Here is a 17,386-nt window from a genome sequence, read left to right on the forward strand (position 1 = left end):
CCAACTGAAGGTTCGCCGATCAGCTGCGATGTGCAACAAAATGTGAAAAACACTATGTAGTGTTATTCTTCAAATAATAAAATGCACAAATGTGATTAACAACACCACATTATACAGCTTATCTATACAGTTTATGTTGATGGTCCGCCAGTGACGTCACAAGCGGACATGATTTCGGCCGCATTTCAGAGACACACAGACGACCGCTCGGTATAATGACTGCTAATGGAGTGTTAATCCTTACAACAGGCACGTATGTAGAGATAACGCTGAAGATCGTGACTCTTTCTCTGGACCATCAACCCCAGATGTACTTTACTACGTTTTATATTCTTTGCTGGGAAAGCACTCGCAAAACTGTACATCTCAGTTCAAGAGCTGAACATTTTAATGCCATTTAGCTAGTATACATTAGCTTACTTCCGATTGCCAAAAAAAATTAAAAAAATAAAAAAATCTGCCAAGCCATTTCAGAGAGAATGTAAATGCTGATTTTGGAAAAAAATAAAATAAAATTTTTTTGCCAAAAAATTTTTTTTTCAGCCATACTGCTTGGCCCCATTGTGACCCATGCTGAAAAAAACATTTCCAGTCATCGCTGGCCTGCCTTATTTGAGCCAAATCATTTGCATCTTCCCGAGCTTCCTGAGCCTATTTGGTGGGCGACACAACTTCATTTGTAAATTACCACTGAAAACTATGGCACTCGGCCGGACTGACAGATTTAATGCCAGTCAGCTGAGTAACTGTTGGAACTTGAGATACTTTGACTGCTTCTATATTGAGAGAGAAGAGGACAAAGAAAACAGACAAAAGAGTGGGGAAAAAAAAGAAAAGAAACGAGGACATTGACGTCGAGGTAAGGAGAGGATGCAACGGGTGACAGGTCCATTACTGTACGGACCGCTTGTGCAGAGCTGGTGGGCCAGCCCACAGGGAGAGGAAGAACTAAATAACTACTGGTTTCCTGCAGAAAGAGAGCAGTCGCAGTAACCTTGTCGAGTCTGGGGAGACGGTTTTTCTACATCATCGCATCCTACCCCTTCCACCGAGGACAGTGCAGAGTCATCCGTATCCGGCAGGGGACAGAGCCTTCCTGCCAACACATGCTCTTGTCCGGCGACGTCACACCAGCCACCCTCAGGGGTAATCTCCACAGCACAACCGCTAGTTTCTGCTTTCACTGCCCCCCGGCGAAGACATATTGGAAGGGGAGCATGATTTACTGATTTGAGTGTAGCAGGATCTGCACCCCAGTGAGCTATGCTTCATTCCTGCCAAGCGGCGATGAAACAACAACTGATTTTTGACGCCTACACGGGAAGTGCTTTAAGATCCAATTCCTCTAATGGCTGCTTGATGCTGGCTCCAAAAAGACTCCGGGTGCATGGAGGTCAACGGGGGGGAAAAACACAACTTCTCGTTTGAAATAGAAAAGTCAATAATTCTTTTCATGAAAGGGTAGGGTCTCGATAGCTTATTTCACTTCTTCTAACGTGTTCTGGTGGGGATTTTGAACATTGTTGTTCCATTGAGACTAGGGATGGGTACCGAAAACCGGAATTAAACAGGCACCGGTGTGAAATTATTAAAGACCACAGTGCTGATAAGCTCACCAACTCTGTTTCTAATTTGCAATAAGATTAAGACATTCGTCCATGCTGCATTTTCACTATTCCCAATCCATAAGAGAGCTCGCTCTCTTGGAGCCTGTCATGTGTGAGCCGAGGGGCGGGGCCAGCTCTCTCTCTCTCTCTCACACACACACACACACACACACACACACAGCCTGCTCTTAGTGACAATGGCGGAGAGAACGAAACAGTCAAAAGTCTCGTCATACCTCACTAGTCGATGCTGACGATGCTCGTTGCCACAAGTGCAACAAGTCTTTTGCATGTAAGGGCGGAGACACAAGCAATCTTTCCAAACATCTAGCGAGAGTGCGTCAAATACAGGTGGAGAAATGCCTAGCTCGTAACTCATCTTTCGTTGCACCACCCACCTCAGGTATGTTATGTATGCTAGCGCCTAGAGCCCACACGGAGCTAACTAAATTATACAAACATGGGTTAATGATTAAAAGTAACGCTCTGGGGCACGGCGGTCTATTCCGTTGCCTATCAATAACACAGGGACCGCCAGTTCAAATCCCTGTGTTACCTCCGGCTTGGGTGTCCCTACAGACACAATTGGCCGTGTCTGCAGGTGGAAAGCTGGATATGGGTATGTGTCCTGATCGCCTCACCAGCGCCTCCTCGACGGGGTGGGGTGTGGGGGGGGGGATAGCGTGAGCCTCCCACACGCTACGTCCCCCTGGTGAAAGTCCTCGCTGTCAGGTGAAAAGAAGCGGCTGGCGACTCCACATGTATCGGAGGAGATATGTGGTAGTCTGCAGCCCTCTCGGGATCGGCAGAGGGGGTGAGGCAGTGACTGGGACAGCTCAGAAGAGTGGGGTGATTGGCCGGATACAATTGGGGAGAAAAAGAGGGGGGGGAATCCCCCCCCAAAAAACAGTATCAGTAAGAGTAGTAGTACCGTTAAACTCTTAACGATACCTATCCCTAATTAAGACTGTGGTGCCCAATCATGTTCCATGGAGAGCCGTGTGTATGCAGGTTTCCATTCCATCCTGACACTACATAAACTACTTTCGGTGATCAGTCTTCAACTGTCTAGCTCAAGGTATGTTAACTAGTGAAATCAGCCGGTGCTGTGATTGGTAGAAAGGAAAACCTGTAATCACATGGCCCTCCATGGCACATGACTGGACAGCACAGCATTAACAGAACCTGAAGCCCTAAAGACTGGTATATTTGAGGATGTGACTGCCTTGATTGCCAGGTCTCTCTCTGAAGTGACTTACAGGTTACTCATACATCTGAAGCAGGTCCTAACTCAGTTCCGTCGCGTTGCCTAAATTTAGGTGTTTCGACCCCAAAATCTGACAAGGTGGCTGTGGGTGTGACTTTAAACTCGTGTCTTCAAAAGGACTCTTCAGAAACCTAAAGGTGACGTCACAAATGCTATGTCCATGTTCTGTACAGTGTAGGATTCCTGCATTCTTCACATTAAAATACTACCAGCAGGTTGGAGACATGTCTGGACAGTTGTGCTCTACAGTATGTCTGCACGGTGCATGTGCAGCAGATACCGAGCAGGCGACCATTAGACTCTCACGCTGTGCACGTTCTCCTTTAATTCAGATTTCTAAGTGGCATGGGTGTATTTTTAGGAGTGCACAACATTAGATGCACTGTAGAATCTAAGATATTTGTGTGTGGTAGATGGGCTGTGGCGGTGGCAGACCACAAAGCACCCACCTTTCCTGCTTGAGGGCGTACTCCAGCATCTTGATCCTCCTCACAAGGTCTTTCTTCAGGTTTTCCTGGCCTTTCCTCTCTCCCTGCAGGAACGCAATTTGGGCCTGCAAACACAAAAATACGATTATGAGTGCACAGTCGAAAGCCTTAGGAGATAGTTTTTTTTTAAAAGAAAAATCGATGCTTCGGGCATTTTTGGTTTCACAGGTATGAGCATGTTACATAAGAGAGCTGCCTCTGTGAGTCGAATGAGAAGACAACCTCCACTGATCTCCTCCAACATCTGAGGAGATCAGCCTGTACACAGACCGAAATAGGATTGTGTCAGATCGATGCATGCTGCATGATTGAAAATGAAAATACAACCTGAACAGTTCTATTTTAGGCTACCCTTCTCAGTCACCCACACGCCATCCATTTTTTTTTCCACGCCTCTCTCGCCTTCAAATCCCTACACGATACACAACGGTTTTTCTCCTCGTACAGACAGCAGCTGTTGACGCACTCAGTCTGAGTCAGCATTACGTCAGTGGGTGACGCGTGCACACACACACACACACACACACACACACACACACACACACACACAAACTATAGCCCAGCTCAGACTAGGCTACAATGGCAACTTTGTGGCCAGCGGAAGTCGAACCACACACATCAAATAACCGAGGACACATATTGCCCTGGTTCGGTCTCTATCATCTCTTCATTGCCATAATCGTTCATATCACAGCCTTCGCCACGGCGTTCTTCAAAATTTAGCAAAAAGAATGAGTGTTAAGACACTGTAAAATCGCTTACTGCCTACCATTTCACGTGGGGGGGAAAATGTATTTCATACGACACTTAGCTAACGAAGCTTTTTCTTTGCACTTGTACACTGAACACTTATTTGTGCACTGGAGATTTTGCGCCGCTTAACTCCTCATCTCACACCTTGCAGTCAGCGGGCACTGCACAGGCAGCTATGGAAACGAGCATTGGTAAAACTCCTTACTGCAATATTTTTACGATCGTTGCCGCTTTTGGTGCAATATGTGGTGTACAGCTGTGAAAGAGAAACGTCGGGGCAGCCCGAGCGGTAGTCTGAGGGGCGGAGATGAACACAGCACGGTCTGTCTGCATGGTCTGCTCAGTATGATGCGGGCCACAAAGCGGCGAAGGCTGCCAAATGATCATCGAGCCCCCCCCCCTCTTCAAGCTGATGAGGAGGGCTATCTTGTTAGAGAAAGGAGGATAAGCTCTCCGTTACTTCTCTCTTGGCTCCTCATCACAGTCGCCCTTTATCCTTTGCAGTCGCTCTCTGTTGTTGTAAATCACGGCTCTAAGTAGGACAGCGAGACAATAACGCAAAGGGAGGGGGCTACTTTATAGTTAGAGGAGGAAAAATAATCCACTTTAGGAATAAATTTTTTTGGCAAATGGTTAAAACCTTTTTGGGGGGAAAAAAAATAATCAAAAAAACATTTGGAAGTACAATGAACCAGCCAGTAAGGGAGCATCACAATGAGAATCGCACAACACGGCCGGCAGGTAGCTTCAATCCGATTTCACCGAACTTGAGTCTGTTGTTCATTACTGAATCTATAAGTTTCCCCCCCCCCCTTTTCAAAATGATACTAAAGCTCTGAGGGAGAGGTACTTGGCTCACTTAAGGCACTCAGTTTCACGCTGCATGCAGGGGGCGGTGAAGAGTTCGAGTGGGCTGAATCACGGCTTCCTTTGGATAGCAAGTGCTGCGGTTGTCTGCTACAGCGAGTCACGACAGCGCTTCAACCTGCCTCGTATTAACAGCCCTACTTCATACCAGCCACTCGACTTTGCAAAAGGACTCCCACCATGATAACTTGCTCCAACTCCAATCTGCTGGCCCATAAGGCCTTGCTCCTCAGCATGCGGCTGTTCCCCGGCTCATTTACGGCTCTCCAAAACGATGCAAAACATTTTCATGTGCAGTTGGCACCAACGACACCAGATTAGATCCCCCCCCCCTCCTTTTTCTCCCCAATTGTATCCGGCCAATTACCCCACTCTTCCGAGCCGTCCCAATCTTTGGTCCACCCCCTCTGCCGATCCGGGGAGGGCTGCAGACCACCACGTCTCCTCCGATACACGTGGAGTCGCCAGCTGCTTCTTTTCACCTGGCAGTGAGGAGTTTCACCAGGGGAATGTAGCGTGTGGGAGGATCACGCTGTTCCCCCTCCCCCCTGGAACAGGCGCCCTGACCGACCAGAGGAGGCGCTAGTGCAGCGACCAGGACACACACCCGCATCCGGCTTCCCACCCCGCAGACATGGCGAATTGTGTCTGTGGGGATGCCCGACCAAGCCGGAGGTAACACGGGGATTCAAACCGGCGATCCCCATGTTGGTAGGCAGCGGAATAGACCGCCACGCCACCCGGACGCCCCATCACATCAGATGTTTAGCGGTCTTTATCAAGACCAACAATGGATGTTCTGAAAGGTATAGAAGCTTATCACTTTCTCCAATACATTTAACAAAGACCGTGAAATCCCATTCATCCTGTCTTCATCCTGTCTTCAGTTGAATCCACACTAATGCATTCTTCAGCGATAAGGCTGTTGTCAGAGTGTGGTGTTTGCACAAGCCACTATCCCTCAGGATTACCACATAAAACCAAAAGGAGGAAGGACGGTAGCGCAAGAAAAAGTATAGTACTGTGTGTACAGCACTCACAACCTTACACTACCGTTCAAAAGTTTGGGATCACCCAAACAATTTCGTGTTTTCCATGAAAAGTCACACTTATTCACCACCATATGTTGTGAAATGAATAGAAAATAGAGTCAAGACATTGACAAGGTTAGAAATAATGATTTGTATTTGAAATAAGATTTTTTTTACATCAAACTTTGCTTTCGTCAAAGAATCCTCCATTTGCAGCAATTACAGCATTGCAGACCTTTGGCATTCTAGCTGTTAATTTGTTGAGGTAATCTGGAGAAATTGCACCCCACGCTTCCAGAAGCAGCTCCCACAAGTTGGATTGGTTGGATGGGCACTTCTTTGAGCAGATTGAGTTTCTGGAGCATCACATTTGTGGGGTCAATTAAACGCTCAAAATGGCCAGAAAAAGAGAACTTTCATCTGAAACTCGACAGTCTGTTCTTGTTCTTAGAAATGAAGGCTATTCCATGCGAGAAATTGCTAAGAAATTGAAGATTTCCTACACCGGTGTGTACTACTCCCTTCAGAGGACAGCACATACAGGCTCTAACAGGTACTATTTAATGAAGATGCCAGTTGGGGACCTGTGAGGCGTCTGTTTCTCAAACTAGAGACTCTAATGTACTTATCTTCTTGCTCAGTTGTGCAACGCGGCCTCCCACTTCTTTTTCTACTCTGGTTAGAGCCTGTTTGTGCTGTCCTCTGAAGGGAGTAGTACACACCGGTGTAGGAAATCTTCAATTTCTTAGCAATTTCTCGCATGGAATAGCCTTCATTTCTAAGAACAAGAACAGACTGTCGAGTTTCAGATGAAAGTTCTCTTTTTCTGGCCATTTTGAGCGTTTAATTGACCCCACAAATGTGATGCTCCAGAAACTCAATCTGCTCAAAGAAGTGCCCATCCAACCAATCCAACTTGTGGGAGCTGCTTCTGGAAGCGTGGGGTGCAATTTCTCCAGATTACCTCAACAAATTAACAGCTAGAATGCCAAAGGTCTGCAATGCTGTAATTGCTGCAAATGGAGGATTCTTTGACGAAAGCAAAGTTTGATGTAAAAAAAATCTTATTTCAAATACAAATCATTATTTCTAACCTTGTCAATGTCTTGACTCTATTTTCTATTCATTTCACAACATATGGTGGTGAATAAGTGTGACTTTTCATGGAAAACACAAAATTGTTTGGGTGATCCCAAACTTTTGAACGGTGGTGTATATGTACGGTATAGTGCTTTTAAATGGAGACTAGGTGTGTGTGTGCATGTGCGCGAGTGAGTGGGTGGATTGCATAGACAGCTTCATTACGTAAAAGGAAGGTAAGGGTGTAGCCCGACCTAGTCCAGCCAAAGCTAATACAATTATCATATGGGTGCTATAAACATGGCTTGCTTATAACGCAGAGACACAGCTGATTAAAAGCTATACTGCAAATCATGGAGTGGGTAGAAGCTGGTGGATATAGTCACAAATCATTAATAAGAGTTTTTTTTGTTTTTCAGCCACAGGCCCCACCTGATGTGTCTCACTGCAGCCACGTTTGGTTGGTTGTCTGCTGTAGCACATGGCAGCATTTTTCTGCTGCTGTGACCAGAACAAAAGGCTTCTGACAAATAGCTTGCAGTGAGACACTTGGCCAAGAGAAATATTTGCAGATGCCGACTTTAAATACCAGTTGTGACCTAGATAGTGAATGGATTAACATGTTAGTATCTACTGTGGCATCAAAAGATTGATGCCTTTAACAGCAACAAGAATGGTTCCCTTCATTTTAATATACACTGATGAGCCAAAACATTATGACCACCTGTCTAATATGCTGGTGGCCGTCCGTGTGCAACTAAAACAGCGCCGACCCGCCGAAGCATGGACTCTACAAGACCCCTGAAGGTGTCCTGTGGTATCTGGTACCAAAACATGAGCAGCAGATCCTTCAAGTCCTGTAGCCGCCATGGATCGGACTTGTAGGTCCAGCTTGTCACACAGATGCTCAATCAGATTGAGATCGGGAGAATTTGGAGGCCTTGAACACTTCATCATGTTCCTCATACCATTCCCGAACAAAGTCTGCAGTGTGGCAAGGCACATTATCCTGCTGAGAGAGGCCACTGCCATCAGGGAATACCACTGCCAGGAAGGGATGTACCTGGTCTGCAACGACGTTGTCAAATACACGTCCACATGAATGGCCGGACCCAGAGTTTCCGAGAAGAATTTTGCCCAGAGCGACACATTCCCTCCACCAGCCTGTCGTCTTCCCACAGTGCATCCTGGTGCCATCACTACCCCAGGTAAATGGCGCACAGGTTCACGGACCATCCATGTCACTGAAATGATCGGACCACATGACCATCTTCCACTGTTCCAAGGTTCAGCTCCGATGCTTGCGTGCCGATTGTAGGCACTTTCAATGGTGGACAGGGGTCATCATGGGCACTCTGATTGATCTGCAGCTACATAGTCCCCCACACACAGCAGAGTGCGAAGCACTGTGTGTTGTCACACATTCGTCCCGTAACCATCAATAAAAGTTTCTGTGACTTGTGTGACAGTAGATCTTCAGTCAGTTTGGACCACACGGGATAGTTTTTGTTGCCCTTGCCCATCGATGAACCTTGGGTGTCCAACATCTTGTTGCCAGTTTGCGGTTTTGTCCCACCTCAGACCACTGTTGGTAGGTACTCACCAATGCTGACCAGGAACACTCCACAAGCCTTGCCGTTTCAGAGATGCTCTGATCCAGTCATCTGGCCAGAACAATTTGGCCCTTGTTAAAATCGCTCAGGTCTCCTGCCCATTTGTCCTGCATCCAACACGTTGACTAAGTGAACTGATTGTTCGCTTACCATCTAATCTACCCAGACCTTAACATGTGCCCTTGTTTGGAGATGATCAACGTTATTCACCGGTGAGTGGTCATACTGTTTTGGCTCATCCGTGTTCATCTCCAGCATTACAGTGCAGAGTTAAAAATATACATCCAACTGGGTAGTTTACATCATGTCTCGAATACAGCATAGATATAAAGGCTTGATTGTCCCTTTTTTTGGAAACTTTCCAAAACCTAGACTGGGATGGCAAAATCTTTTCAATCACATCCCTGGGCATGGAGTAAATGAGCACTTTCCACTTGACGCCATCGCCATGATTAATGGCAATATCTGCAGTGGCCTCTGACAAGTCAAACTGATGCCAGCCAGCGGTTGAGCTTTGTGAGACAAAAGCTGCTGCATGATGGGAGTTTGAATTGTGCAAAAGTGCAGGATGTTTTATAATGTTATTCAGTATTATTGTATATTCATTATGTTTGCTCCGTTTAAAGCCTTTTTCATACTGCACTACAGAATTTGTCTTTTATGTTTACTCCATGTCACAATATGACAAAATGAAAATCTTGAGCTCAGCCTGGGCAGATGAGTGCGATAATACACAAGTTATGATGACGCACTCGGCGATTGGCTTACGAGGCTACATCAGCCGACAGCACCGAGGAGCACTGTCACTCACAGGTATGGTGGAACAACAACAAAACAACATCGCTTCTACACACCCTATGCATTGCCTGTTGACACCTATGTCCTATCAGACTTGAACCTAGTCTTTTGGCACTTAGTTGCGTTGTTGCCTCCTGACTAGATCCTCGCTTGTGTTGCATTAACTCTCAGATCCAAGTCGCTTTGGATAAAAGCGTCTGCTAAATGAAACTGCAACATTGTAAGGTGGTGTTGTGATGCCGGTAGCGCTTCGTTCAGAGAAACCGAAGAAGAAGAAAAGAAAGACAATATGGATTCAAACACAGCTTGGCAGCAGAGGATAGTCTGGACCACCAAATCGTGATGTCATTTTTCCACCCGAGTAAGGGATTGGGGTTCAAATGCCTTGCCAGACTAATGGGAAAATGAATAGGGGTATAAAATCATTGCCTCAAACTACGTCCGGCGCCAACACTGATCATTCTGTTAAAGATCTTTGGACTTATATGGATTTCTGTATTTGATTATGAAAATATGTAAATAACTGCCAATATTAAATAGTTAAGCATTTCAGCATTTGACGCTGACGTCACCCGCCCTCCGTGTTCCAGCAGGAAGATAGCGGTTGTGATTACTGGCGCTGAGAGAAATGATGGCTTCGTGATGCACAGCTACACAATTTGTTTGCGAATCTATACTCTATATTGGATTATGTTGATAACATGTATAGGGAATTCATCATAATGTCTTGGTTAAAGAATGAAATTATTTATAAATAGGAAGCAGAAATCCTTTTGATTTTCACCATAGCCAAAAATAAATAAATAAATAAATAAAGGAACCAGAAGAAATCTGGAAACTCTGAAATGACAGCATAGGCCATAGACTGGTCTACTGTCATGTCTTCAAAGAAGAAAGGATTTTTTTTTTCCTTCTTTGCCTGTCGTGATATTCTGGACATTCTCTGTCACAGTTCCACAAGACTCCATTCATTTATTTATTTTTTTTCAGAGAAGCAATCAATCTGTATTTGCCAAATATCAACAAAAGGCATCCTTTTTGTTGATTGTGTAGTTGGGGGGGGGGTTAGGGAAGGGAACACATGAAGCGGCAGAAATATAAGCAGATAGGGAAACATTAAACATGGTAAAATATCTTTGTTTGTACAGGGCCGACCTACGTAGTTCCCAAAATAGACAAGTGGCTTCCACCGAAAAAAAAAAAAAAGAAAAAAAAAGATAAAATACTGCATCAGGCAGATTGTGGAGTTATTGTTCATTTAATGTCTCTGGGTAGCGGGTTGTGTTACTGGGTAGCGTGATGGAAAAACTGGAGGAGAACTGAAAAACAAAGTCACGTTACAGATTCTCAAAATATAGTACCGAGGGAACCGCGTATAGTGATCATGGTTACAGTCATCAATCGCTTATACTGATCAAAAGTCCATCCATCATCCGCTTACCCTGTCGTCAGGGTCACGGGGATGCTGCAGCCTATCCCAGCAGCCATTGGGCGGCAGGCCATCGCGGGGAACGGATCAAAAGTCGCTGGATGAAATCAATCCCATACTAACGACGGCACCTGCGCTCTTTTCCGGGTTGTTCCAATGGAAACGCCCCCTCAGCCGTTAGTAAAAAGCGGTGACGTGGGTTAGCCCCCCCCCCAAAGATGGCTGAAAGTGTAAGCATGGAGAGTGATGAAAGTATTTAAAGAAAGTGCAGAAACCTACGTCAGGTCACATGGGAAAAAGGTTTAGAAGGGCTCAGGACATTTTGATGCTAAAATGTATGTACTTTGACCAAAAAAACCACCCCAAAACACTAAAAAAAAAATGGCCCCCCTTTTAAATAATCTGGTTATTGTGGTCAAACAGTCTGCTAAAAGTGAATATTTTAGGTCTTTCGGGCGTGGGAAATTTTCATGGGAATCTCTGTTGATATTTTGCATGACGCCATCTCCCCTCCGAAAATCCACCTCCGAGCCTCCAGTGACATAGGCATACTTTCATTTTTAGGCCTAGGCCTACTATTATTAATACTATACCTCAGGCAACACTAACTGATGTGACTGCAAGCTGTAGTCCATCTTTAAATTCTCGTTTAAAGCAGCTGATATTTTGCTACAGTACTACAGCCAACAGTGGGCGACCATCTTTCAGTCAATTAAATCCAGTAAAATAGAGAAACTGTCTCTTTCCCTCACATTGTATTCATTTATTAAGTTTACACAGGACAATTAGATGGTCATCTGAAAAAAAAACCATGACTTTAAAATGATCAACCGCTTACCTAACGTGTGTTACGAAGGCCGAGGCAAGGCCGCATGTCAGTGGCGTACAGTAACAGTAATCGGGTATTGCTCATGTCCAAAACAAAGCCACGAATCACATGAAACTAGGTTATTCCAATAGCTAATAAAACCATCCACTCCATAAGTCAAATCAGTGGGGGGGGGGGGGGGGGAAGACTAATTTTTTTACTTTGTGAAACTGATCCAGCCGGGGTGATTTATAACGATAAACTACCGTTCACTTCCTAATGGAGATAAGGCCCGGGCCCAGCGGCTCCTGGCTCCCCTGCTGTGCCAGAGACGGAGAAGAGAGCCGCTCTGTGAATCCCTGGCTCCCCATCTCTCGCCCATCAAACATTAACCTTGGGAGGAATGCAATGAGTCAACTCTGGCAATAAAGGCACACAGGAAGCGTTTGATTCCCGGCCTCACACTGCCTGCATTATTGGGCAGCTGGATAAGGGGCTTCTCAGTCTGTCCCGGCAGGAGACATGTAGAATGGCACATCCATCTAGCGCTCGGGGCCTTTTCAGAGACAGGAAAGGGAAAGAGAAGGGATAGCCTGCTGGTCAGGGAAGGGGGGGGGGGTTGGGGTGTTAGTATCAGCCATTAACCAAATGCTAGTAAAGCTAAATATCAGCTTTGTGTCCGCAGTTTGTTTACTGACAGAAAAAGACACACCACAAAAAAGGGACAACTGACCCATTGCTAAGCACCACAACAACCCACAGAAACAAAGAAAACAAACAACGCAACCATAAACAAACAACAAAAGGAAAGGAAAAGGGAACAAAAAACACCGTCAGTCAGCCCAAAAATAAACCGGGTCAACAACAGACACCAACAGTCAGTGCAGCAGCACATCACCAGGTCACAACAAACTCAATACCCCTCTAAACCATACGAGCTGCCCCAATCACGGACAAATGGGAAATTCATTTTCTGAACAAATTGAAAGAATGGACCCCATATTTCCCCAAATCTATCGGACGAGCCACATAATGAAAATCTGATTTTTTCCAACCTAAGAAAATAGAGGATGTCTCTCATCCAGCGGCTATGAGAGGGAGCTACAGCTGATTTCCAGCTGGTCAAGAGTCATCTTCTAGCCAGGAGGGTGACAAAAGCCAAAACATCTTTTTTGGATTTAGAGGGAAGGTGAAGGGGGGGGGGATAAATAAATAAAAATTTAAAAAAATAGAAACATTTTTAAAGTAGGTAGCTATGCTTGGTTGAGGCTTTGGCGATCTTTTTTTATTTTAAAAATTGATTTAATTTAGGAAAGAATGGAAGTACGGCTACAAACTGCATAAACTTCAGGCCTTTTGGACTAAAAAAATAATAATCGCCCGTCTTGCTAATGGGTTGAATCCAAGTCAACAGTTGAGGAAATTAACAAACAAAATGCATTACCCAATACAGCAGACTAAAATAGAGGCTGATATCTTTTATCAAGGGGTAGTGGTACCAAGAAATAGAAATTAAGCTTTCCTGCCAACCATCAGGCAGCACAGTGGGTAGCACGGTCGCCTCACGGCAAGAAGGTCCTGGGTTCAAACCCCGGGGTAGTCCAACCTTGGGGCTCGTCCTCTGTGTGGAGTTTGCATGTTCTCCCCGTGTCTGTGTGGGTTTCCCCCGGGTGCTCCGGTTTCCTCCCACAGTCCAAAGACATGTAGGTCAGGTGAATCGGCCATACTAAATTGTCCCTAGGTGTGAATGTGTGTGTGTGTGTCGGCCCTGTGAGGGACTGGCAGCCTGCACAGGGTGTCTCCACGCCTGCTGCCAAATGGCTGCCGGGATAGGCTCCAGCATCCTGCGACCCCAGTTGGGATAAGCGGCTTGGATAATGGATGGATGGATGCTAACCATCACAGTTATTTTCATGTCACATGAGAGGTATTAAAGAACTACTCACCAAACAGGGGAGTGGGATTTTCTGATCCGCAAAGACCAAGAACATGTTATCACATGTGAATCTTCCCTTTTTACAAGCCAACATCGGAAGCGAGTTGTTCAAAACAAATGTGCAAAAAAAGGGAAATCATTCCAAATTCAACATGCACGTATGTTCCAATTCAACTTTCATTGTAACTCATCTGCAAAAGCAGCCTCCCCTTTCACTTATAATGCACACTAAAGGTTGAGTTTTGTGCATTCCAGACATGTTTTCTACCACACTTACTCTTGTGCCATCCCCAAAGACATCTGACACACAATGGCGCTATTAAACCAATACACAGTGGACTCTGTGAAAGGACCAGTATGTCTATGTGGCCACACTCAGCTGAGTCCATAAAAAAAGAACATAAATTAAAAAGGTAAACAGTCACACAAACGTCAGGGCCTACAGACAAACAAAACGGTCACATACGCTGGTTCACATATGCTGCCCCTCACCTTCGGTCAGGACTCAAGCAGGAACAAGGCCTCAAGTAGACCCCGTATTTACAACGCAAACAACTTGACTTTCAATGACCACAGGGTTTTTACACTGTCAAAGTTACCGCAAATCAGCGAGCACCAAGATGGCTGACCTGATAACTAGCCAAGTACATTCCACACATTCCATTACACTAGTACCAACAGACTAATGCAGCAAAACAACAGAGGGAAGACAGAGGTGCTCCGCTATTGAAACCACTGTACACCATTGTGAACACTGCAGCGTTTCCTCAACAAGTCAATAAATCTACTCGAGCAGAAATACAAACGCAAGTCCACTAACTCCGTTTTAACACAACTCGATGGCTACGGTTCAGCCAATAATCCATGCTTTGCAGCCTCATGAGGGCAGCCTATTTATTTAAGGCCTGATAAGGGTGGCCCCTTTGCAAAGAAATTAACCTGAATTACCATGTGATATCTCAACTTTCTTCAGCCGTTGTAACCGCTGACCATTCAACACGATGCTCACCTGAAAGGCTAGAATTCCCTCTAGGAAATCTACTTACAGTGGCAGTCTGGGGTCAGCTACAGTAAATCCACATGTATAAATTGCTGAAATTATTCCACATCCGTGATACCATCAGGCAACAAGTTTTGGAGCCACTGCATTCATAATGGAGAGCCACTTTGTAGAGTGTCAGTAGTCAGAGCAAATATACCCCCCTCCCCCCCGACAAAAGACAAACAAACAGTCCTGACAAATCTATCAATGACTACTACCAAATAAAGCTCATTTGGTACTGATAAAGTCAAAGCAGCCACACTAAGTGTTTCTTCCCTCTACTCTAGATTTGATTGACAGTTGTCCTTCACATTAAACTGTTGACTGATCAGTCCCAAGTTCATCCATGTGTGGATGGGTTTTCCCTTTGTCAGCCCAGTGGGAATACACTATCTACACTTCCAATAGCAACCATCCTTGAGACTAATGCCCGGCTCAAACGACACGAATTCAGGCCGATTGTGACCCGATTGCGTCGCTGCCGAACATCGTTCAGTGTCGGGCCCGAATATGAACGTCGGACATGACAAATGCTGTTGTAGTGTGACATAATCCAAGACCAGCATCAGACGCCCCACGACCCCGACTCGACAAGTCTAGCATGTCAGAAGTTTTTTTTGCATTTTCCGTCTAGTATGACACCCCTGACCAACGCTCGAAGACATGTTCCTGACTCTGACCAATAGGATAACAGAATGCTCTCTGGCGCGCATAAGTGAACAAAGCTGGCGAAGAGAAAGGCCATGGCTGTGGGATCAGAGAGATAGAACAGCGAAACTGAGGAGAAGTTCGTTGAGCTGTGGAGACAAAACCCCTGCCTTTATGACCTTTCTTCAAGGGAGTACCATGACAAACCCAAAAGAGAGAAATGTTGGCGAGAAGTAGCGGAGGCAGCTCAGCAACCCAGTGATTGACACTTCTTGACCCGACAACCTATGAACTCACGTACGGTCGCGATGACAGCGGATGGTGTGATGGCGGCAGCATACGATGATGGGTCGGGATCATACTTCTAGTGTGGCCAGTCTGGCGGCCAAGACAGGACACGAATTTATAGCAGTAGTCTGACATGGTGCCATCGGGAAAGAAGAAAAATATCGTGTAGTCTGATGCGGGCATTAACCCCACTTCATCAGGGCATCCAGTTCAGTGGCAGAATAAAAAAACTGATCTATTGCCACAACCACTGCAGGCCTCACAGAGCACCTCAACAGGGTTACTGGAAGTTTGAAGGCACAAATAATATGCACGTTACCCATTTTCTAATTTTCAAGCATAGAGATCTCAACATCACACACAACTGATCTGGGCCTGCTGACGGACATGGAGGTAGATGGACTACGACTTACATTGCTTAATCCAAATTCAGCCCTTTTTTCTATTCCTGTACCTTAGAACTGATGATTGTCACAGCATGAAATAGTGAGAAGCTCTGATCCCGGCTGGAGCCAATTAAGAGCAGTCCCTCCTGCAAATGAGGTCATTCCAGATAGATCCAACCAGCTCACGTCCACTGGTGCACATTTAGTATTGCTCTATCTGGAGTAAGGGCAGGCTGAAACCATGAATCAATAGGCAATTCCAGCTCCATTGTATGGAATGATCCAGAAGCTTTGTCATATACTATAAAGTGGAGTCACATACAAATCTAAACTGCCCATTCCTCTCACAGATTTCTTCCCTTTTTCATATCCTCACCCGTTTCTGAGCTCCATCTTGCCCTTTGCTGTTACACCATCGACGTGAAGCTGGCATTGTGGTGTTACTTTGCAGGAGGTGCAAATGAATGCCATGTTGAGGATGAGGCTTCATGAACCCATGGTGCACCATCGATATTACAGAACATGCTGAGCACTCCCTGTAACGTATCTGGATTTTTTTAACAACAGCATTTCCTTAACAAATGGGACTCTGCATCTACCAGGTGCTGCTGTAGCACAACTATGTTAACAGATCTGTAACTTGTAGTTCTCACACAAGCAGCAGATAATTGCTTGGCAATGCTGAGGGTAAAGATGTGCTGTACGCTGGAGAAGCTTAAAAAAAAAAATCAGGGAAAAGTCTAAATAAACACAGATGTGAATGGCTTGAGGAGAAAAAATACATTATGGCACTGGGCTTTCATTCAAGGATTCTTGATGTGATGCAGAAGCAGCTAACCATGACTGGTTGTTCAGGCAAGCAAAATGCCACCTGTGAGTAGCCAGCATTAGCGACTGCGCCCATTTGTCATCTATCAAGATATCAAAGTTGATGCAGGTCAAACACTTTGAAGGAAGCTCAGAAGGCAGCCTTCTTCGGCGTATGAAATGAGCCCGAGATTGTGAATGTAAAACGCAGTAAAGAGAAGAGGGCAGAGACACTTCTGACAAAAGTCTGCAAACCACCATAAGAGTGACAAGGAATCAGCTGATGCCATATGACCTCTCCACAGTGTGTGTGTGTGTGTGTGTGTCAGGAAGCCATTGGGAGTAGTCCTGAACTCCCAACGCTACCAGCCTACCTCCAGGAGGCCTGGAGAGAGAGCAGCTGACAGCTATATCCAATTAACCACCAGCTGCAGCTAGTCTGCAATCACTCTACACAAGTCAAAAAGACCAAGACTTTGGGAAGAAAGGAAGTAGAGTGGAGAAAAGGGAGTACAGCTTGTTGAAAAAAAGGAGATGT

General features: G+C 45.5%; 1 protein-coding gene across 5 annotated transcripts in view; it reads right to left on the minus strand.

The window, feature by feature from the left end:
• Positions 1 to 17,386, minus strand: part of LOC130122406 (striatin-like) — a 44,957-nt gene that overhangs the window by 20,959 nt on the left and 6,612 nt on the right. For 2 of the 5 annotated variants that reach the window (XM_056291297.1, XM_056291296.1), the window contains exon 2: positions 3,324 to 3,427. In XM_056291297.1, coding sequence (XP_056147272.1) covers positions 3,324 to 3,427 — 104 coding nt within the window. Of the gene's footprint in view, positions 1 to 1,848; positions 1,929 to 3,323; positions 3,428 to 14,169; positions 14,289 to 14,723; positions 14,821 to 17,386 lie in introns of those variants that run through there. The other 3 variants (XM_056291298.1, XM_056291299.1, XM_056291301.1) reach the window with 3 other exon arrangements.

The sequence above is a fragment of the Lampris incognitus genome, chromosome 13, assembly GCF_029633865.1.
Source record: "Lampris incognitus isolate fLamInc1 chromosome 13, fLamInc1.hap2, whole genome shotgun sequence".
In the NCBI taxonomy this organism is placed as follows: Eukaryota; Metazoa; Chordata; class Actinopteri; order Lampriformes; family Lampridae; genus Lampris; species Lampris incognitus.